Genomic DNA, 21,885 nt, shown 5'->3' with positions numbered 1-21,885 from the left:
AAAAAAAAAAAACCAAGCAGAGGCCATGTCTGTTGCAGTTCTGAAACCTAGGATTTACAAATCATAGGATGTAAGGATCTACAAATTGTCTGAACTGATGGCACCTGAGACCTCTCCAAATTTCTCATGGGCCTCCAGGTTTCCGAGCAAGTCAAGGAAACTACAAAGCAGACTGAGACAAAACAAATCCTTAAATTCTGCTGATGAATAGGGTGCCATGAACCACCTGTGGAAAAAGCTGGTAGAATGTCATACGCTTTCATAACATAAATTACTTTAGGAAGTTCTGTTCTAGTTCAGTAAAGAATTGACAAGGGAGTTAGGTCAGACAAGTTAACTGCTATTGTTTCTCTTTGCTTTAAAGATTGCTAATTTCTAGGGGCTTTACATGTGCTGCTTAATTTTCTTCAAAAATTCCCCTTCCACTTCACTGTGATGCAATCCAATTTCCACCATGTACCTGCCTCAGAAGCAGATACATTTTCAGCATGCCCTTTGTATAGTGGGGTTACACAAGTTGAAACCCATCATAGAAATCGGAGGCTTTAGGGGGGATTTTCCAATTATTTCCCAACTAAGGTAAAATCACAGATTGGAGGACAGATAATGCAGCATGGTTGATGCGTTACAGTTCATGTATGGGAAAGTGCAGCAAAAAAAGTCAAAAGCAGAAGACTTTCAAAGATAGTGAATACTCTTACAATGAAGTAGATTCATACAATGTCAAGGGAGGAATGTATATATACATTTAAACGTAAATAAACAATGGAAACAAACTTTGCTTTTAATGACACTGGAGTGGGTGTGATGTTCCTTACCCAGCTGGCATTACTCTGGATTTTTCCTGGTATGGCCAAAGGCAGAATCTTGCTCATTTGTTTGGTATTTAGCAATGCATTACTAAGGAGCATGAGTCAGAGAAAAACGATGCCTTGCTACTTTAGGATTTTTATGAAGGAGAGGCACATGGCATCATGGAATTACTTCAAAGCTGCTCCAGGAAGCACCTACTGTCTTTGTCAGAACCAAGTAAATTGACAGCAGCTCACCGGGCGGGGTGAGGGGGACCGCAGCAGAGAGCAGGGGAAAAGCCGCCATCTTGCCCCGCAGCACGGCTCTGCTACAGCCTGAGAGCCTCAGGCCGCTCTAACCTACAGCTCTCCTCCAGATCACCAGAATAAAGGAATAAGCAGCAGCTTGTCAAGCACAGGGTGGAGTGGGGAGGCTTTGAGGCAGAAGAGGAAACGGAGGCAGGAGACTCTGCGCACAGCTCCCAACTTTTGCAAAGACAGCAGCTTGAGGAATGTCCTCCAGACTGTGCTTCCACCCAACAAAGAGCTTCAGCACCCCAAGTAGCAGGGCAGCTTTGCCCAAAACCAGGAAAACGTGCTATTTTAATCAGGGAACACATCTCTTGCGTTTGGCAGGGAGGAGAATTTCACTCAGTCTTTATCACAGTGACTGCAAAGCACTGCGACGTTCCCAGGCCCCTCAAAGACACTTTGGTACCACCGAGGCCTGGGTGAGCTCGCGGCTGCTACTCTGTGCCACGCTTTCTTTCCTCTCTGCCTTCGCCCCAGGTGCTGCCCGCGGCCCGGGCCCGGACACCGGCAAGGACTCTCCAGCGCACAGCGACGCTCGGGCGGCTCGGAAGCCGCCCCGCCGCTCCTGCCCACAACCAAGATGGCGGCGCGGGGAGCGCGCCAGCACGAAGCCGCTCTATCCTCCCGCGCCCGCCTCTATGACTGGCGGCGGGCGCGGCCACGTGACGCTTTCAACCGCGCCGCGCGGGACCTGCGCCGGGAGGGAGTGAGCGAGGCCGCGGCGGGGGCGCGCGGGCGATCAGGTGATTCCTGCCCCCACCGCCGCCGGCGGCGCGCGCCCGACGCCTCCCTCCGCGGGGCCACCGGGAGCGGGGGGACGGGGGCGAGCGGGGTCCCTGGGGCGGGGGTGACCCCGCAGGCCGCGCGGAGGGGCGGCGGGCCTCGCGCAGCCCGCATGAGCCCCCCCCCAGTCCCTCCGGGAGCGCGGGAGCCTGAGAAACCGGGGCGTTCGGTATCCTCCCGGGGTTGCGGGGAGGCGGCTGCTGCCCGGGGAGCCGGAGCGGGGCGCGGGGCGGCTGCGGGCCGTGGGCGGTGTAACCGTGCTTTGCCAGTGGCGTGGGAATTCGGACGCGGAGCGGGGGGAGCGATCTGCGCACAGAGTTTGTTTCGAGCGCGCTCTCGCCAAATTCTGGCGAGCCCCGCCGAGATGATTCTTGCCCGCTAGTGAGGGGGGACAGTGACAACAAATAACGGCCCGAAGTTGCCCCGCCAGCAGCTGAAGTTTGGCGTTACGGCTGAAGGTGAACACCCGGCGTGGGGATGCGCCACAGGCACGCGGAAGCGGTGGCAGGGGAGCCCAGTGCTCGCTTCCAGGTCCGTGGTCTCGTTAAAGCCGCCAGGAACAAGTTCTGCTTCCCCGTGGCAATGAGGCCACCAGTGCGTCTCGAATACATCAGTGACGCTCGGAGACCGCTGCAGGCCTTGCTACGGAAACTGGAAATGTTGAAAAACATCCCCACGTGGCGGGGATTTCAAAGGCTGACAAGTGCGCTCTTCTCGCGTCCAGGTTAACCTTTCACATGGGACGTTGCGTTGCAAAGCATAAAGCCGTACCCTTTGCGCTAGGGGAAACTGTCGCGAGGGACATAAAGCATAAATACGCCACTATGCAGAGAATGATTCTGTTGTGCTCCCACTCCAGCTAATTCAGCTTTCCTTTCCCATAAAGGACTCCCTTGGTCATGGCATGGGCCAGGCGGTCGTAGGATGGACCATCGACTCTTCTGCAGGCGCTGAAGTGACTTCACAAACACCGTCTGTGAGCCAAGGTCCTCACACAGGCAATACTGTAAGGACCCGTGTCAGCAGAGCACCACGCAGCCATCCAGCGTAGGTCTGGGGGGGAGGGAAGAGTCTGGACACTGGCTTTACTATCTTCTGTTACTGTAACTTAGTGGGATTAAGTTATTAACAAAAGTGCAAGGTCCTGCACATGGGTCGGAGCAATCCCAAGCACAAGTACAGGCTGGGTGGAGAATGGATTGAGAGCAGCCCTGAGCAGAAGGACTTGGGAGTGCTGGTGGACGAGTAGGTTAACACAAGCCGGCAATGTGCGCTTGCAACCCAGAAAGCCAACTGCTTCCTGGGCTGCATCAAAAGAAGTGTGGCCAGCAGGTCACAGGGAGGTGATTCTGCCCCTCTACTCCACTCACATGAGACCCCATCTGGAGCCCCAACATAAGAAGGACATGGACCTGTTGGAGAGGGTCCAGAGGAGGGCCACAAAGATGTTGAGAGGGCTGGAGCACCCCTCCTATGAAGACACATTGAGAGAGTTGGGGCTGTTCAGCCTGGAGAACAGAAGGCTCCAGGGAGACCTTATAGCGGCCTTCCAGTACCTAAAGGGGGCTTATAAGAAAGCTGGGGAGAAACTCTTTAGCAGGGCCTGTTGTGATAGGACAAGGAGTAATGGTTTTAAAATAGAAGAAGGTAGATTCAGTCTGGATATAAGGAAAAAATAAATTTACAATAAGGGTAGTGGAACACTGGAACAGGTTGCCTGGAGAGGTGGTGGATGCCTCATCCCTGGAAACATTCAAGGCTGGGTTGGACGGGGCTCTGAGCAATCTGATCTGGCTGGAGATGTCCCTGCTCCTTGCAGGGGGTTGGACTAGATGACGTTTAAAGGTCCCTTCCAACAACCCAAACTATTCTATGATTCTGTTCTCTTCTAAACTATTCTAAAAGCCTTACGTTCATGTTGGAGCATTAAGCACATAATTGTGTTAACATACACAATGACCACAGCCTGCTTGTCCATAGCAATGACACCGTGAAAGTCTTTTTAGGGATTTCTTTAGCAAGCAAAACAAAAAATGGGAGCACTAAAATTAAGTCTGTAAGGTGTTACTCAGCCTGGAAAGTTTTCTTTTAAGCCATCAAAGTTTCAGGATGTGAAGTAGTTCAGTGGAATGTAGCCACAGCTTGCTCTCTGTCCTGCAGATCTGGCTTTTGAGAGATTTCCTCTGAGGCTGCGTGTCACAGGCTACACTGGAAGCTCTTCATAGCCCAGGGACCTGCACTTCCCCAGGTACAGGTACATGCTTGCACACACACACACACATCTGCTTGAGACGTGCTCTGTGCTTTCTCATAACAAGTTTTCAGAGAGAACACAGTGAACCTGTTGCATTCTTACTCACTTGAGAATAATTACTGAAACTTCAGCTAAAGGAACCTTCTCAAGGTGTTTCAGTCAATCCCTCAGCCAGATTAGATATACCTAAACTTTCTCTAACCTGTTATGAAAAATGTCCAAGGCATACACAACCATTTTCTTCCACTTGCAGAAGCCTCAAGTCATAGGTAGGCAAATTTATGATCTCATAAAAGTTGATATACATTCAAATGGCAGGTCGTCTTAGCTCAGAAACATTTTCCTAAATTGCTGTCCTCAAGTCTGTCCTGTTAATGTAAAGTCCAAGGCACAATCAATCATTCCCATCCCATCACATTGACCATTTCAGAATGATTACTGAAATTTGAGTTGAAAGAGCCTTCAGAAAGCTGTATGCAAACGTTTCAGATTTTCATCCTTTGTTTTTTTCAAGGAAGGCAGAGTCACATGAATTGTACAAAAAGAAGCTAACTTTTTTTGATATAGCATAAGCAGATATTTCAGACACCATGAGGATAATGGTACTTTTAGAGGGGTGTTATTTCTGCAGCTGTTTTACAAAAAAAAAAACCCCACATTTGACATTAAATGTTAGGAAGGAAAATGCAAGGGTGATGGAGATCATTAGGTTCTCAAGACAGACAGTAGGGTGGCAAACTCTGTTGAGCTGCTGGCCGAAGTGTCTAGTACAGAAAATTAATCATTTTCACATTCACATTTTGAGAACTGATACCGCTTTTTTTCTGGCTAAGGTGAGGAAATACGTGTGCCTCACAATATTATGTGGATCAAATAAGCACTCCTGATATTTCAAACCAAGCCTGGCTTAACGAGATGACATACAGTGCTCCACTGCTCACTCTTTAATAATAAACCCTGGTGTTTAAAGACTCTGAAAAGTGATAGAGATTGCCAAGGGCTGAAGGTCTCTTTTTCTGACAGTGCAAAACTGTGAGGCTCTACCTGAGAGCGGAGCAACAGGAATACGATTTCTTGGCCATATGTTTTAAAAACCAGATTCTGTGCAGCATATTAAGCAGAGCCCACATTATAATGACAGGAAATGTGGCAGGACTGTCATAGATGTGTTTGAATCAGCTGACAGCTGCTGAAGTGATCTTAAAATCCACATTGCAATTATGGCTGGAAGTTTAAAATGATAGTAACACCTTTTCAGTAAAATTGAGCTCTCGGGAGAGTGATTTCTCCTGCCTTTGGGCTTTAGATCATTCTGTGCATTAGAAATCACTGTCCACAAAACTGTGCACATAGGATCAGCCCTTCTAGTAAATTTCCACCTTAACCATTGCAGGTCACCGCTACAAAAAATGTGGCATTGGAAGGTATAATGCATAAGATGTTTTGGTGTCCTGAGTCATGTGATTCTGAACTTGGCTGTGTGGGGAGGAATATGTAGCAACATCGGTTTATTCCTTGAAGAATCAATTTTAAAATGTTTGTACATAGGTCTTTAATCAGCTCCCTCTGTTTCAAGAAGATACTCACCAAACCTAAAAGGCCAAAGGACCTTCAGGACTTGTCTTCCACAAGCCTCATTTGGCCAAGACCATTGTGCACTACAGATCCCCTAGATGTTAAGTTTTGTAAGGACTGTTTAGCAGGGAATAAAATCTCTCCCCCATTTCAACAGATCATCAAATGGTGCCTCATCTCTTCTGATGCCTCTGGTTTTATAGAAGCAGAGGCGAGTTCTTCAGGTGAAAGGGTGGTGACTGACCCTTGAAGAAATTCTTGATCACCTAGCTGCTTTCTCTCCTTCAATGTAAGACTGCTTTTGTCATTTAGAGGATTTCCTTTCTTCAAAGGCAGGCTAAAAGTGGCAGCTTGCCTTCTCTGGATAGAAACCTTAAATCTGAGCGTGCTGGTGGATGGATTTGTCTGAGATGCCAGAGAGAATTTATAGTCAATGGTTAAAACTTACTGCCTTCTTTCGTCTCGTAGACACAAGGAAGTAGCTTTTGTTCAGATACAGCATGATAACTCCACAGGAAAATACCTGAATATTTTCAGACGCTTCACACCAGCTTTTCTTGTGGTTGTCAGAGGTTGGGGATGGATTCAAGACCCATTAGTGACTGGCCATAGCTACAGTAATCCTGTTGCTGAATTTTTTTCTGTGTTTCTCTTGTCCCAGTCTGACACTTCCCTGCAAGTGCCTTTGATTAAGGAGATGAGTGACTTTGCCTGTTCTATTGATCAGAATAAATTACCAGCAGCTAATTTATGGACCTCACAAAAGTGCCTTTGACATGGTGAATTGTGCTCTGTTGCTCAGGTAATTGGGTTGTCAGGAAAATGTTATTGGTTACTGTACAGTTATCTCTCATAGAATATTGGCCTGTTTCATGGAAATGGACAAAATCTTTTCGACTTCCAGTTCCCAGGATATCATGAAGACTGAATAAGAAGGAAATAAGCATTCTTCTTTATAGTAGTGACTGCAGTAAGAACATTTTGACTGCTATCCTATCCCCAATTTCTGTAAAAAAGAAAATTACTTTTCTCATACTTGCAAGTTCAGGGGACTTGGTGGTTGCCAGCATTTGCAAATTCAGCTTAAAGTGGGGGAAAATGTGCTGCTTAGGACAGTGCTCTTGCCAACAGTGAGATTAAAAATCTTGTAATTGTCTTTTTGATGTCTGAGACAGATAGATCAAAGCTCACCTTTTTTTCTAGGTAATGTTGCAAAGATGACCAAGATAAACTTGGTTCTGTCACACCTCTAGAGAAAACACAAAACACAGAAACAACAAATGGGCAGCAAGAAGGTGTTTTTACACGTGGTTGTTTTTATAGCCAGCTTCCACACTTGCAGGCCATGACATCTGCAAAAGTGAGAAAAATGCAAACAAAGGATCTTTGTGAGGCTGAAAAATAAAAGCAGCTCAGGAGCTCACTTTGGGTGTTTGCATTAAAAGCTCCTACTTGAAAAAGTTTGGTCTCTTGTTTTCCTCTAATGCTGTGAAATGGGAATTTTCTGATTAAAATTACAGGAGGCATTTTTTTTAGCTGAAGACAGAAACAGCAAACAAATAATCCTTTCTGATGATGCCTTCCTCTGGCTATTTCTGCACGTGCTGTGTTTGGATACTTGGTCATATAGTGGTACAGGAATTTTAACTTATTGTTCATTTGCAAAGTGAGAAGCACATGTGAAGGTTTGTTTTCTTTTTAGTTACTAGATCTAGGTCAATGGGAGAGTTGATACTAATAGTAACAGCAGCAGGAAGGTTAGATGATTAGATGGCTTTTGTGTTTAGCTTTGAACACAGTGAAAATTGGGGCAGTTCTTCTATATGAGTATGTCTCATGTTCATGTCCCACTGCTGTGAGGTTCTTTCTGTATTTGTCTCCCTACTGCCCCAAGGAAATGGCACTGACACAGGATTCAGTAAGAGGCCGTCCTTCAGGTAGCAAAACCTGTATTTGTTCAAAGCCCTGAAGAGTAGAAGAGCACAGACAGGGAATATTTGATAGGGAATTACTGCAGGGAGATGCAATGTGGGATGCCATATACCCAGTAGAGCACTTTTGCGTAAGCCTGTGTCACAGCTTTCTCCCTCAATATTGAGAGTCAAATCCCTGGAGCCTCAGTGTGACCATAGCCAGAGGCAGGTCTGGCTGGCTCGGGTGTGCTCCTCTGGCCAGCCACAGAGTGCGTGTGTGCTTTTGGCACCTGCAAGGGTGGCCAAGCACAGCGCAGAGCTTGAGTGAGCCCTAAGAAGGATGGATTTGCCAACAGGCTGCTGGGCTTTGGTTCTCTTTAGGTCCTGCAAGAGCAGTGTTGAATGCCGTGGGGTGGTTTTGTTTACATCCTCCTAGCTCTGGAAGTCTCATCTCAGGAAATGCCAAACCTTTTTTATTCCCATGGGAACATGAGAATTGTCTCTCGGCAGCCCACGCAACTGCTCCACGAGTTCTGTGTCAAACAGACCTGGTCAGGTCCTGGTGTGATTGGAATGAGGGAGCTGCACTGGTGGGAGCATGATGATCTTTGGAAGCTCTCTGGCCAATGACAAGATCAGTTTTTCTACGTGCAGGGCTAGTTTCCTTCCTCAGAACTCAGTGCTTACACCCCAAGCCTGTCCATGAAGCAGCTTTGTAGATTCCAGGGGGAAGGAATGGTTAAGAAACAGCTTTTCCCTCCCTCCCCAATTCAGTCCAGGCCCAGTACTGATAGCTGAAGGAGGGCTGTGGGCAGCCCCCCTCTGCCATTGCTTCTGTAGGAGCTCTGTGATTCTTAGAACTCCCCTGAGTTTTGGGTTATCAAGCGCCCCTTGTTGCAGCTGCATCAACTGCAAAATGGCTCATTTACCAAGCACAACAACGGGCTCCTGTTTGGGCAGGATTCCACTGGCAGGCTGTGCCTGACCTGGAGACCTTTGATATTTTGGCTGGCAGACTGGTCGTCTGTGCCCTGCTTGGTATTTCTTTGTAAAATATGCTCTAGGTTGTCCTTTCTTTGGGAGACATTACCCTTTCTCCCACTTGTTCCTGAGTCTAAGCATCACTGCGAATGCTCTTAGCTAGAAGGTCCACCGCTTTCTGCACTGAGCGTACAGACCCACTATCTGCTGCTTCCTCACCAGACAGCACAGCCTTCCAGCTCAGGAGGCGTTTCTGAGGTCCTGCAGCTGGACACATCTGTGTTTCCAGCTTTGCTTCCTGGAGGGAATTTTAAATGTACAGTACAGCTGCATACTGCGAACATCAACACAAACAGGAGAGGCCCAAGATACTGGGCTGCTTTGGACTGGTCTTTGCAGTGAATTCTCATACTGCTGCTTTTTGTGGATATCTTTGCCTGCTGTTACCCAGGGATGACAAGATGTATTGGAGGAATTTGTGAATTGTTCTGCTGGGAAGAGCACACTTGCCTATACCATGCCTACTTTTTGATCTTGTTGATTTTTTGATCTTGTTGATATTTTTATCTACTTCTTGCCTTTGAAATTACATGGAGTTTTCTTTTCCCTCCTCTTTTTTAGAGAAAAAAGTTGAGAGACATGGAGCTTGAAAGAATCATTCGAGACACACTGACACGCTTCATCCAGTCCCACATCCCTGCAGCAGACCTCAGGTATGTCGAGACAGGTAGATCCAATATCATTGTTTTAGCCTGAACTCTGCATTAATTGTCCCTCAACGCTTTATACTGAACTCTGTAGCTTTCCTGTACTTTGTGTTGCTTTCCCTTAAGTCAGATCCAGGATGCAGGTAATTTGCGTGGGCTCTGATGGGAATACTTGAACACCTATCGTTTGGCATTGCAATCTAGCAGTGTCATTTATTTGACAACTAAGATGATTAATTTCCTGTCTAGTAATATACATTAGAATATGGGATTCCCTTCATTCCAAAGTGCTCCCAAAGGGCTTTTCCAGCAGCATAAGGCTATGTCAGAGCTCTCCCTGTTCTGAACTCTGTGTGCATGCAGAGATGCAGCCAATGCAGCCACCTTGAGGCTGGAACACAGCAGCTGGTTTTGCAGCCAGTGGCAGCAGTGACACAAGTGTGGAGAGCAGCAAGCAGAGAATACTGCATCCCATAGAAATGGCAACGTGACAGAATATGGTGACCTCACCTGAAACACTAGTCAGCATAGAACACTCAGGGTTTGAGCACTTGGAATATTTTGGTTAACTCAGCTGAAGCACCTGCAGGAACACAGCCTCTGGGCACAGGCTGGGGCTTTCGTTCAGTGCTGCCCAGAAAGCAGGACAGCATGTAGTAGTATTTTACACATAAACACTTCCCACTCAACCACTGACCACCTGCTGCCTGGCTTTACTGGTGGGATCTGCCCATAAGATACAGTCTTCATAGGTCCTTCTGCTGCTCTGTTAGAAAGGCATAAGGGTAGGAGTAACAGGGATGGAGAGAAAGAGACAGAAAAAATGGGCCTGTTGACCCTGCTGCCGTGTCCTGTGTTCTCTCTGTCTCCAGTGGGATGGATGATGTTTTCTTCTCTTATATCACGGGTGTCCTGGAAGAGCTGGGCTCACCGGAGTCCTCCGAGGAGACTTTTGACATGGACACCTTTGTGGAAATGATGGAAGCGTATATCCCTGGTTTTGCAGAAATCCACAGGTAGGTGAACGTTACTGCTTTGTATGTGCATGCCATGCACTGGGGGACTGGACTCAAGTCCCTCAGTACCATAAATTCTTTTGTTATACCCAGATGAAGCTGTATTAGTACCAAACCTGTACCGTTATGATTAAGACAGTCTTCACTTGAATACACCGATGCTAATTCCAGTATAGTTTGCAAGTAGGTCATTAGCCGTCTGAAATACCAGTTTATTTTACTGGGCTTCCCATCAGGCCTTGTCTTTCTATAAAGAGGTAGCCAAGTAGGATAGGCTACTGCTTTTATTCCTCACACTAATTATACAGCTTCTCTCTTGCAGTGGGGATGTTTGTGAAATGATGTTCTCCCTCTCAGAAAGGCTTGGTGAAGCTCGCAACAGGGGTGAGTTACACAGACAATTTCAGCAGAAGAAGGTATATTCTGCACATGTTTTCAAACTTAGTGTTTGGAATTGAGCAATGTCACAAGATAAAATACAATCTTGTTTGCCACAGTTAGGATCTCATAAGATAGCCTGGATTTACTTTTTTTAATGTTCAGTCAAGTTTTTGATATCAACACATGTGAGGTTTGAGTTATATGGAATACTGTCCAAGACACACTGGGGTGAAAAACACTTGATCAGATCTCCAGACATCTCTGTTGAGATCAAATCTAGAGTAATAAGGAAGAAATAGCAGATGCAGGGCTACTTGTTGAAATTCTACTATTTAGGTTATTTAGGTTAATTCTGAAAGTGAGGATTTCTGCCTGCCTCTGATAGCCATCTCCTTAAGTGACACTAACCCTGGGCAGCCCATGTCAGGCACGTCATCAAATAGAGAATACAGCTGATGACATGTATCACTTCTAGACTTCGAGCGTGCTCAAAGCTCACTTCCAATTCACCCATGAACCCTGGCACGGATGCAAAATCAGCAATGATGTGCTCTGGCCTGCACTGTGCAGGACTGCAGAAGGCTAGACTATCCCAATAGCCCTTTCTAACCGCAGCATTCACAGATCAGCTGGATTGCTATATTAATCAACCCCAAAGGTACTTCCCACTAAAGAACAGACAAGTGAAGTGCCTGGATATTAAACCTTTCAGGACAAACTAGCCTGGGTTTTGCTTATCCAGCAACAACACCGCTGTCTTGCCAGAAGGCTACATAGTGTAGAACAGACAGTCCTGTCTTTTATCTTACTTGCTGCTTTCTTGAACCTGACAAAATCTGCTCTACTCTGGTCCCCTGCATCCTACCCTTTGAGGACCCTGATGTAGCTAGAGTATGGAAGGCCAATACCATCCCAGTTTTAGAGCGGACAGAACAGAGGTGAAATCATTCTTCTTACAGTGACGCAGAAAGAGCCTGTAAACAGAGATGCATCAGAGTAACCTGATCATAGGATGTGCTGGCTCACATACAGCCTGGGGACTACTAGAGTGTATTCCCAACTTTAAAATCAAAATCACACCTTAGCTCAAAGTTAGAGCAAACAGCAGGGAATTCTTAGAAATGTAACAAAAATACCATAAGTATCCACAGCCAAAGCGCTAGAGGACTGAGAACTGACAGCTAGAATTGAATTCACAAGCAGCCCGTGCCCAGCAAGGCCTGGAAATGCAGCACTCGGGCACTCCAGCATGCATTTGCACTGCCTTCCTGCAGGTCAGTGTGAGCAGAGCTGCAGCTGTCCCTGCTGAGGGAAGGAGGAACAGCTGTGCTTCCCAGTCTTGTCAGTTAAGAAGGGATTTGCTTTGGCATACAATGCACTAGCAATCTAATGCCAACAGAAAGCACAGGGCTCTAGCCTTAGTAGGACAGTTCCTCAGAAGATATCACTATGTCTTTAAGAAAAACCTGGCCAAAAGGCTGTGGAAAGCGGGAGTGAAGCACCCTCTGAAGACCTGACCAAGGGCCAGGAGCCTGGAGCTGGAGCCTGCAACGGGGAAAGGCTGTGCACTCCAACAGACGGAGCCAGGGCCCAGGTATGAGCACCCCACAAAGGAGCAGGAGCACTGGGAACAATCATCCAGCATTAGGCTACCAGCACCACCTGAGGGCATTTTCTGGCTTTGGAAGGAACCATAGCGTATGCTGTGACACTGGTGTCTGTGATCTCCTCCATTGTATGGCCTGAGCAAGACTGTGTCAGTAAGTGGAAAAAGGAAATTAAGTGCTGACAGGAGAGTATGATCCATCGCTCTGGCTCTCCCAGCCACTGGAAGGGATGAGCCAGGGCGATGGTTGAGAGCACCTGTCCTGGTGCCCTCAGAGATCCCACAGCAGTACCATGGGGATGCCTCTGCAGCACTACCCAGGCTCCACCCCGCTCCGCTAGCCTCACTCCAGTTTGAGCTGGACCACTGTTTCTCTCCCCAGCTATCATGCAGTATCTGCACAGGAAGCAGTCACATCTAGGTGTCAGTCCTGAAGATGCCAGTCCCACCCTCAGTGACCTGTGCTGTGCAGTTACTGAGCTATACAGCACTGGGTCACTGGTCCCGATCCTGCAGCAGCTTTCTGCGTGACCCATGCCACAGGCATTGCAGCACTTGGCAGATCCCCCCACCTCCTTCCCTCAGCTCCGCTTGCTGTTTCTCCAGTACTGATCTCTTCCTGCTCTGCAGCTCGATTATTCTGTGTCCACAGCCTCCTAGCAAGTGCTGCTGCTCTGCTTTCTTCTGATGTAGCCACAGGTCACTGTTTAGCAGTCTCTTCCCTTTCTGATCAAAGCACATAGAACTTCACACGGTGAGGGGGAGTTCAGGCATTCACACCACAGTGTCCAGAAAGCTCATTCATAAGGACACACATAGCATGACCACACAGATGAGCTAGTTCACAGCAGCCTGACTTCAAAGAAAGTTGAAATAAAGGAGGAGGAGATTGAGGAAGACTAATGCTTTGTCCTTGCAAAGATACAGTCCCCTGTTAGCTTTGGGAATGGGATTTAGTCACTCTTGCAAGGAGAGTGAGCCTTTAGCTAAGTGCAAGCAGAATTTCCTGACTTAATGCAAAGCCGGAGAGGCCCTTTTCAACAGCCTGCTTCCCAACTACATCCCCAACTTACCTCTCTCTTGTTCCAAATAGGAAAGCGATGACTTGAAGGATGGAGTGGAGCTGCTACTGGAGATGTTCCCAGCCTGTACCGTGAGCCAGGCAGAGAAAGCACTCGCCATGGCCTTGGGGAACTTGGAGGAGGCCGTGCAGTTAATTGTGGAGGAGAAGGTGGAAATTAGCCCAGCAGGTGCAAATGTGAAGGTACTGTACTTGGAGCTGGGTGGCAGCAGGCCAAGGAGCAGAGCAGAGCTCAGGGACACACAAGTGTTCCAGCTGTCTGCTGCAAGCAGAAGCTTTGGCCAGAGGAACTTTCCGCACAATGAGCCAGAGAGATTACCCAGAGCAACAGCCCCTCTCCCTCCCTCGGCTCTCTGAACACAGGCTGTGTCCACAGCTGAGCCAGCACCCCAGCAGAGCTGTGGCTGGCACCCCACTTCCCACAGGGGCTGGAGTCTGCACCAGCAGTGGGGCTTGCCAGACTAGCAGGGGCATAGCTGTACTACTAGTGTTGTGCTACTCATGCACTCACCTTGTCTCCTCCCAGGAACTGGCACGGCCCCGCAGAGCGCCCAACCATGAAGAACTAAAACAGGTTATCCTACAGAAGTAAGTACTCAGCAGCAAAGAACCCCTTATTCTGCTCCCAGGAAAGGAGGAGGTGGCAGTCTGGGGAAAGTCAGAATGACAGTTTGGTCTCTAAAGAACTTGGGGTGTACAACGCTTTGTAAGGATGCCATGAAGCTGATGTGGGTATAGCTGAACACATCTAAGCACAAATAAAATAATCGGGTGGGGAAAAAAACAGGTTTGAATTTCATTTAGAGCTCTGGCACAGAAACAGGTTACCTGCACCAGCTGGGTCACAGCACTGGCTGTGTGTGAGGTTTCAGCCTCTTACAAGTACAGCGTAAATCACAGTACTGTCAGCTGAGATCCTGGTTAAAGGTTCAAGGCACAAACATCATGCTGCAGCTCAGGTAACACATGGTGACTTGTAGAACTACAGCAACTCATTCATACTTCCATCCTTGGAGACAGTCCAAACAAGGCTGAAGATATCTTTAAGAGAAAGTACAGCAACACTGGGAAGATTAAATCTCAGTTGGTGAAGGTGTGAATTCAATGCATATAAAAAACCTCTCTGAAGTCCCCCTATGGACTTCTTGGGAATGAAAATAGCTTTAGATTGGTTTACCTTTATTCATGTCCAAAAGCACTTAATTCTCAATAGGAGAACCCACACTGTGGTTTCATTGATCTGCTTTAAGACCTCAGCTTTCATAAGTATCCTCCTGCGGGCATCAGATTCCACATGTCTATCCAGCCACATCTTTTCCACCACTTTACATCCTTCCTAATGACAAAATAAACAGCTGATGGCCTAGGGAAGATAAAGGAAGGCAGAATGGCATCCGGACAGAATTAGCAATCCCTGTCCTTGCCTGTCTCCTCTGCAGGCTTGTTTCAGAGTAACATGCATGTGAACAAAAAAAGCACAAGCTGCTAGTTATGTTTCTGGGAACTTCACTTTAATGACATTTTGGCAACATCCTGTACTTTAAACATCACTCAAGCACAGGTACAGAGAGCAGATCACCATAGCTGAAGATACACAGGAGCAATTATACTAACTACCGAGGGAGAAGTCGTGGTCAGCTGTGTTATCCGCGTGCTAAACCAGCACCAAAGTCTCAGGAGTAGCAACTCAGCAGTACAGTAAGCAAATGCTTGGGCCCTGATGTCTCAGTCACACAGGGAATGAGGTGATGGTTTTCTGAAGTTGTTTCCAGCACAGACCTGTTTTGTAATCAAGCAGTAGGTGGAATGTGACAGGAACACCATCTCTTCAGGGGAGAAGCAGCCAGCTTGGTCCTGTAATCTCACCTCTTGTCTCCTTTGGCTGCCGTCACTTGGGCTGAGAAGGAGCAAGCTGCCCCAGCAGCAGTGCACACCAGAGCTCAGCATCTCAGTTCTGCAGGGGCTGCTGGCGTCCTCAACAGCCCGAGTTTTCAATACCCTTTACATACAGCTAAGGATGCTACTCCAGGATTCTCACCAGAAGGATGACACAGTTCTCAGCTACTTCATCTGGGGGGGGATGTTAAGTGCTCCTAGCTGCAATCTAGGCAAGGACACACTGCACAGCCAGAAACCAGCCAGGGGAGAAAGGACATAGCCTGTGAATAGCCCTAGGGAATGCATCTTACCATGTTCACTACATGTTTTTGTTTCAGATACATGATGGTGGATAGCGCAGATGATCAGAAAACACATCGGCCAGCTCCACCCAAAGAGGTAAGAAGAGCAGTCCCAGCTCACCAACAGTTTGAATGTGCTTTGGCTACAAGGTTTAAAAATTGGCCCACAAGTCCAGAAAGCAAAGGGGCAGTCCCAAGGCAGGAATGTTCACAGAGCTGCTAGCCAGTAAAGAAGGAAGATTAGCTTAGCTTAGGTGCTGCAGGGTCTGTCAGTTCCTACCATTCCTGACTAGCATGGCTCCTGCTCACCCCTATCAGATGGCTTCCTTCCCAGTTTTGGCCAAGATTCCCAACACAAAGGATGGGTAAAGCAGCCCAGTCCAGTCCTTCTGCACTCACCCCCCAAGCACAGCTCTGCTTCTGCTTGTCCCCTCCCTTTCCCTATCTGTGTGGCTGTCCATCCACTTGGTGTTAATGTCTTTCCTCTCCAGGCTCCCAAGAAGCTGATCCGCTATATCGATAACCAGGTGGTGAGTACAAAGGGAGAGAGGTACAAAGACATCAAAAAGCCCGAGAGCGAGGAGATGAAGAGAACCTACATCAGCCTCAAACCAGCCAGGAAGTACAAGTTCCACTGACAGCCAGGTCCTCCTGCTCTTCAGCCTCTACCTCACTGGCCAAGCATGGCAGGATGGACAGGTGGCACTAGGGATGAGGGGACTCTCCCGTCACTAACTGGAACTAACCTGGGAGCCAGGACACTGCTTTCAGCTTCCTCAACTAACCCAGATGACAAAGGAGGAGCCTTCCCTCCTTGTGTAGCTGTCCCTCTGCCCCCAGGGGCACACCACCGTGGGTCTCTGGGGTGTGGGCATTCTCAGCTACTCCTTGCATGGAACATTTTTAGATCTAAGATGTGGCTTGTGCTTTTTCAGCAAGCTTTTTACAAGTCTGTATGCACTGTTGCTTTAAATTAAGTGCCAGTGAATAAAGATGACGCAAGTTGGTGTGTAGTTCAGCTGGAGCATGCACATGCTTTACAGACACTGCCTCCAATCCGTCCTGGGGCCAAAGATAGGAGCAGGGTCATCTTCCTTCCCTTAATTACTCTCTTCATCACATTCGCCACAAGATGTAGCTGCTGTTTGGTTAACCACCTACTGGATACAAGGGCTGAGGCTGAACTCCAGACCAGAGCTAGGGTCTCCCTGCCAACACAACCTGCAGCACCCCATAAACTCCAGCTGACAGCATAGCCAGGGCTGCTGCTGTTTCTTGCCACTGTTGAGTGCCAAAGTTTCAGCCACACAACATAGAGCAGGATACAGTAGCAGGCCTGGGCACTACTGAAATGTTAAGTCAGAAGCTGGAAGAAACAAATGGCAATGACCAGCTGCTTTCAGTGACAGCATGGCTAGGTTTGGTTCTTTTCCATCAGTGAAACTGCACTTAGGAAGGAGCATGTTCCCCCCGGAAACAACTCATGCCTTGCACTAGCCTAAACCAGTGCCCTTGGCCTGGACAGACACTGCCTGTGGCAGGGCCATGCCAGCCCCTTGGTGCCAGGCTGGCCAGTGGCTGCGGGCTGGAGCTGGCCCCACTCTGCCCTCCTCCCAGAGGTGCCTGCCCTCTCCCAAGAGGAGGGCTGGCAGCTTTCCTCCTTTCTGCTCCAGCTGGCTTAGTTTGTTCCCAACAGCTCTGCTGGCATGCCCTGCACACCCACCCCAGGGGACAGTCCCCATCAAACATTCTCCTGCTCTCTGGACAGCTGCCACTTAGAGATTTAAAATACAACAAATAATAAATCCTATCTATTAGCTGGCCTGGCCAAGGCCTGTTCAGCACCATGGTGTTCCTGCAAGTCACTCGCTCTCTCCACACCACTGCAGAGGGAGTTACTTTATCCGGAGGCACCAACAAAGCCCGCTCACAAATACCCAGTGGCTGCTAAACAGCCCCAGGGAAGAGTGAGCCCCACTTAGGCCAGCCCTTGCCAACAGGACCAACCTCTCCCTCTGCACATCTCTGCAGCAGCCGGTTCCGGCATCTTCTCAGGATCCCAGCGTCACGTCAGTCCCCCCCTCCCCAGCAGCAGCAGTTCTAGATCTGGAGGTTGATGAAAGGGGCAAAGCCCACCACATCCTGCAGGAGAACAAGAGCCCTCTGCAACGGAGGCTCCACATCCAGCTCCACCCCACGGCTTCGGAGGATGCTCAGGCTGGACTCGGCCACATTGTGGCAATGCTTCACCTTCAGCGAGCGCAGCTTGGGACAGTACTCAGCCAGGACCCTACCAAGAAAAAGAGCACATGCAGTTTGCAAGCCAGGACTCCCAAGTGCACCACTCACCCTGTTCTCTACTCCCAGCACTCACAACTGTGCCACACATGTGCTATCCTTTGGGAGCAGCACTGGTGGTCTGAAAGAAACTGAGGGGACATTGTCGGATCCCAGACCTACCCTCAGTGACATGCTGGGAAATTTGCCTTTAGTAGCACAAAGTGCCTTTCCTGAAGGGTCTGCCAATGGCTTCTCCCCCAGATCGAGCTGTCATTGCTTTCAGCATGAAGATATCTGACTTTTCTCTCTGGTTCTCTTCCTCTCCCAGCTCCAAACACCTGCCATCCCCACCCCAGCTCCCCACGTTGCTCAGTACCTGATGGAGTCATTCTTGACTCGCAGACACCCCGTGAGGTCCAGGTGCTCCAGGTCAGGGCAGCACTTGGCAATCTCCTCAACTGCCACGTCGCCCACATTGGCATTGACAGCCAGTGACAGAGACTTGAGCCTGCTGCACTTCTGCACCAGGTAGCAGATGGCCTCGTCCTTCAGCTGGCGACAGGCTGTCAGGTCCACAGCCTCCAGCGCCTTGCAGTGGTCAGCCAGGCTGCGCAGCGACAGGCTGTCCACCCACTCGCAGTGAGCCAGGGAGAGCCGGCGCAGGTTGGGGCAGCTCAGTGAGATGGCCACCAGCGCATGGCGGCTGAGCTGGGCGCAGCCCTTCAGCTGGATCTGGTGCAGGTGGTGGTTCTGCCCGATGACCGGGAGCAGCTCCCTGTCCGTCAGCCAGTCGGAGCAGTTCTGGAGCGCCAGCTGCTGCAGTACTTCGTTGTCCTTCAGCAGGTTAACAAAAGCAGCTCGAGGGATGGCAGGTCCAATCTGCGTGGGGAACCCAGGAAGAATAAGGCATCTCCCAGGGTTTCAGATCAGCCTGATCCTCACCAAATATTCGCTCCCCTCCTCTCTTCCACTGTGACAGTGGTGACCAAAGCCACGCCTTCTCCTCATCCCAGGGCAAACCCTGCTGTCAGGCTCTCCTCCCCTCGTGCCAAGGCTACTGCCACAAGCTAGAAGATGCTCCAACTTCTCCATCCCCCATTATCACCCCAGCATTTATACACTCGTTATGAGCTCCACAGCTCTGCTCTCCAAAAACTCTTTGCTAGACCACTCCACGTCCTCACAGAACAGCAGCTACTCATGTCTCCAAGTCCCAGGCAGCGTCCCCAAGGGCCAGCACAAGCTTTCCCTGAAGACCAGGCACAGAGTTACCTCCCATCAGGCCCACCCTACTGCACAGCCTCTGTGAGGACCAACAGGCCATGCCACTCCAGAGTTGGCTCACATTTCTGCCACCCCATAATGGCCTGGGTGGAGCTTCCAGGCTCACTCCTCCCAAGGCCTCTTGCTAGCACTGGCATTGCTGGGCCCTGAATCACTGCCTCTCCTCTCTGAGCCCATCTGTCCAGTCTGACACCCAAGCCATTAACCAGAGCTCTGGAGCAGAAACCAGTGGGGTTTCTTCTCCCCACATAGCCAGGTGCTCTCCTGTGAGCTCTGGAGCATTAGGACATGTGTCTTCCCCAGCCTTAGAGCCATCCAATACCTGGCTTGAGTCAAAGCAGCGCATGTTGGCCAGGTACAGCTGGATGAGAGACTGGAACGACTTGCTGACCCTCTGCAAACTCAGGAGCTGCTGCAGCGGGAGATGACAGAGGATATGTGGAACCAAGATGTCTTCCCAGGGCAGGTCCAGGAGGCATCCCCTGGAGGGGGTCAAACTCATCATCAGACACCGAGGAGCCAGGCTACGGTGGAAGCCAAGCCAGATCACCTCACACCTACTGCCGGGTGCCTCTAGGAGGAACAGCCAGAAAGAAAGACTCAGCGATGTCTCCCACGGTCAGCCCACGGGGTAAAATCCCTCGGCTAGCCATCAGCGGGTCACGCACCCGCCACCTGCGTCACCTCCCCAGCCTGTGACGTTCACTGCTTCGGCATCCGAGCCCACCTGCCTGCACCACCCTCCGGCAGAGCTCGGGTGGGGCTTTCCCCCAGCTGCCTAAGGAGTCCCTGTCCCTCAGCGAAGCAGCAAGCGGCCGCTGCAGCACCGCCACGCCAACGGCACGGCGGCCGTGCCGAGCTTCCACGTCGAAGCGTCACCCTACCCGGCAGCCGGTGCCCTGCACCCAGCGCCGAGCCCTCGGGCACCTCGCGAGGGGGAGAGGGCAGGCTCCTGCTCCTTCCCGTGGGCAGCAGTAAGGCTCCGTGGTCCCCCCAGAGAGCTCTGCCCCCGGGGAGCGGGGACACGGCATCTCCGCGGGGGCCGCAGCGCCGGGCGGCGAGGGAAGGGCAGGAGCCGGGGGAGGAGCAGGGGGGTCCGGGCAGCCCGGCGGGCCCCGAGCTGCGGCTGGAGGCCGCGGTTAGGCTCGGCCCCAGCAGAACCCGCAGCTGCCGGACCCCCCCGCCGCCCCACGGGGCCCCGCTCGGCACCACAGCCACCCCCGGGCCCGGCTCCCGGGGTGCGCTCCCGCCACCGCAGCGAGGGGGCCACGGGAGCCCCGCCAGGGCCTGCAGCCCCCCACCCTCCCCTCCCACAGGGCCCCGCGGCTAGGCGGCCTAGTCCCCCCTCCCCCTCCCCCTCCCCCGCCGCCGCCGCCCCCGCCCCGTTACCGGTACCTGCCGCTCCGCCGGGACCCCCCCCACCACTCCATCCGGCTGCGCCTCCCCGCAACGCCGGCGGCCAGGGGCGACGTCACGCCGGCGGGCGGAAGTGCGCGCGCCTCACCGGCCCCGCCCCCGGCCCCTCCCGCTTACCGCGGGCCGGCGGGGCCCGGCGGTCGCAAGTCCCACCGGTGCTGCTCCCAGCGGCTCCCGCAGGCTGCTCCCAGCGGCGCAGCGCTCGCACCGGCCCCGGTGCCCCAGCTCCCGTGTGCACAGCTCCCCTGGGCGCGCCGCCTGTCCCAGTTCCCCACTTCCCCCAGTTCCCCAGCGCACACCAGTCCCCCCGGTGCACGCCGCCTGTCCCAGTTCCCCACGGTCCCAGTTTCCCGGCGCACACCGGCTACTGCAGTCCCGCGGCTCCCCCGGTTCCCCGATGCGCACCGGCCGCCCCGGTTCCCCGGTCCCCAGCGCACGCCCCTGCCGCCGGCGGGCAGCCTCGCGCATGCGCACCGAGGCGGCGCTGTCCGTTCAGCACCACGCGGAGCCGGGACCCGCCGGGACCCGCCGCTGCCGGTGAGCGACGGCCCCGCCCCCGGCCCCGCTAGACTCCCCCCGGCCCTACCCGGCCCCCCAAACCCCCTGCCCGGCCCCGCCGCTCTCCCGACGGGCTCCGCCGCCCCCTCCCTGCCCGCGGGAGCGAAGGCACCCCCGGGAAAGGCCGGTCCCCAGGGCTCACCATTCTCACAGCACCCTCGGCCGCTGGGCCTCGCTCCGCCTCTGGTACCGGGCTGCCCCCCCAGCGCCTTGGACGGGACGGCCCTGCCCGCCCCCGGCCTGTCGCTCCCAGCCCGCATTCCCCGACCCCGCCAACCAGCTCCCCGGGCTTCACTTTTCCGCCGGTGCCCCATCTGCCCCTGTAACCCCGGGGACCGGGAGGGGGCCATCCTCTTACCGGCAGCCCCTGCGGAGGAGCGGCCCGGGCTGCTGCCGGCGCAGTTGCCATAACGACTCCAGGCAGGGCTCCCGCAGAAACAGACGCTGCTATTTCCCAGGTGCTCTCCTCCCCACTGCCAGTTTGTGGGGCAGGCACCCCCGGCACGGCACTCCCGCCCAGGCTGGCCCTGGACAGGTGAGCCCATCCCCTGCTCACATCTGAGTCCTGCCACCTTGTCAGCATCAACCTGCTGATCACTGCTGGCAACAGGCACCTGGCAAAAAAAGCAGGGCCCACATACAGTCAATGAGTCCCAAATTCCCTGGAACAAGTCCCAGATTCCCTGGAAAGCAACGCACCCTGGTCTGCTTGTTCCCTCCCAATGTGGAGGCTGGTTTGGGGAAAGGTCTTCTTACTCCAGTGCCTG

At 51.6% G+C, this 21,885-nt stretch overlaps 3 protein-coding genes across 15 annotated transcripts in view; 2 read left to right on the top strand and 1 right to left on the bottom strand.

Moving 5' to 3' along the window:
• The first annotated feature begins 1,764 nt into the window (after nucleotides 1-1,764).
• CUEDC2 (CUE domain containing 2) lies at nucleotides 1,765-16,593 on the top strand. Of its 11 annotated transcripts, none has more exons than XM_086752136.1 (12): nucleotides 1,785-1,809; nucleotides 2,773-2,933; nucleotides 4,047-4,140; nucleotides 6,377-6,517; nucleotides 9,231-9,322; nucleotides 10,189-10,332; nucleotides 10,655-10,716; nucleotides 12,174-12,307; nucleotides 13,413-13,583; nucleotides 13,927-13,988; nucleotides 15,617-15,677; nucleotides 16,072-16,593. In XM_086752136.1, the coding sequence occupies exons 5-12, from the start codon at nucleotides 9,249-9,251 to the stop codon at nucleotides 16,216-16,218; spliced, it is 855 nt and encodes a 284-aa protein (XP_086608262.1). In that variant the 5' UTR covers nucleotides 1,785-1,809; nucleotides 2,773-2,933; nucleotides 4,047-4,140; nucleotides 6,377-6,517; nucleotides 9,231-9,248; the 3' UTR covers nucleotides 16,219-16,593. The 11 variants fall into 11 exon arrangements, with proteins under 11 accessions (XP_086608258.1, XP_086608260.1, XP_086608259.1 ...); XM_086752135.1 differs by lacking the exon at nucleotides 1,785-1,809 and adding an exon at nucleotides 1,819-1,846; XM_086752140.1 differs by lacking the exons at nucleotides 1,785-1,809; nucleotides 4,047-4,140 and adding an exon at nucleotides 1,819-1,846.
• Nucleotides 16,594-16,736: 143 nt separating this feature from the next.
• Nucleotides 16,737-20,984, bottom strand: FBXL15 (F-box and leucine rich repeat protein 15). Of its 3 annotated transcripts, none has more exons than XM_086752146.1 (4): nucleotides 20,922-20,984; nucleotides 19,467-19,717; nucleotides 18,237-18,739; nucleotides 16,737-17,870 (listed from the first exon to the last, which is right to left on the bottom strand). In XM_086752146.1, exons 2-4 carry the CDS (start codon nucleotides 19,647-19,649, stop codon nucleotides 17,681-17,683), a joined length of 876 nt encoding a protein of 291 aa, XP_086608272.1. In that variant the 5' UTR covers nucleotides 19,650-19,717; nucleotides 20,922-20,984; the 3' UTR covers nucleotides 16,737-17,680. The 3 variants fall into 3 exon arrangements, with proteins under 3 accessions (XP_086608272.1, XP_086608271.1, XP_086608270.1); XM_086752145.1 differs by lacking the exon at nucleotides 20,922-20,984 and adding an exon at nucleotides 20,540-20,613; XM_086752144.1 differs by lacking the exon at nucleotides 20,922-20,984 and adding an exon at nucleotides 20,540-20,590 and having other exon boundaries at nucleotides 19,467-19,626.
• Nucleotides 20,985-21,070: 86 nt separating this feature from the next.
• Nucleotides 21,071-21,885, top strand: part of PSD (pleckstrin and Sec7 domain containing) — a 46,614-nt gene continuing 45,799 nt past the window's right edge. Inside the window, exon 1 of the mRNA XM_086751802.1 lies at nucleotides 21,071-21,097. The gene's annotated coding sequence lies outside the window, so the exon portion shown is untranslated. The remainder of the gene's footprint in view (nucleotides 21,098-21,885) is intronic.

Source organism: Chlamydotis macqueenii, chromosome 7, assembly GCF_036417535.1.
Source record: "Chlamydotis macqueenii isolate bChlMac1 chromosome 7, bChlMac1.mat, whole genome shotgun sequence".
Lineage (NCBI taxonomy): Eukaryota > Metazoa > Chordata > Aves > Otidiformes > Otididae > Chlamydotis > Chlamydotis macqueenii.
The sequence above is the reverse complement of the archived record's forward strand: the minus strand, read 5'-3'. Positions and strand labels throughout refer to the sequence as shown.

Coding starts and splice junctions, on each gene's coding strand:
- CUEDC2 (XM_086752132.1), top strand. CDS start 2,791: ATGGGCCAGGCGGTCGTAGGATGGACCATCGACTCTTCTGCAGGCGCT. Junction 10,333..10,654: donor GGTTTTGCAGAAATCCACAG/GTAGGTGAACGT, acceptor TCTCTCTTGCAG/TGGGGATGTTTGTGAAATGA. Junction 12,308..13,412: donor CAGACGGAGCCAGGGCCCAG/GTATGAGCACCC, acceptor TGTTCCAAATAG/GAAAGCGATGACTTGAAGGA.
- FBXL15 (XM_086752144.1), bottom strand. CDS start 20,574: ATGGAGTGGTGGGGGGGGTCCCGGCGGAGCGGCAG. Junction 18,740..19,466: donor GCTGCTTTGACTCAAGCCAG/GTATTGGATGGC, acceptor TTCCCCACGCAG/ATTGGACCTGCCATCCCTCG. Junction 17,871..18,236: donor GTCAAGAATGACTCCATCAG/GTACTGAGCAAC, acceptor TTTTCTTGGTAG/GGTCCTGGCTGAGTACTGTC.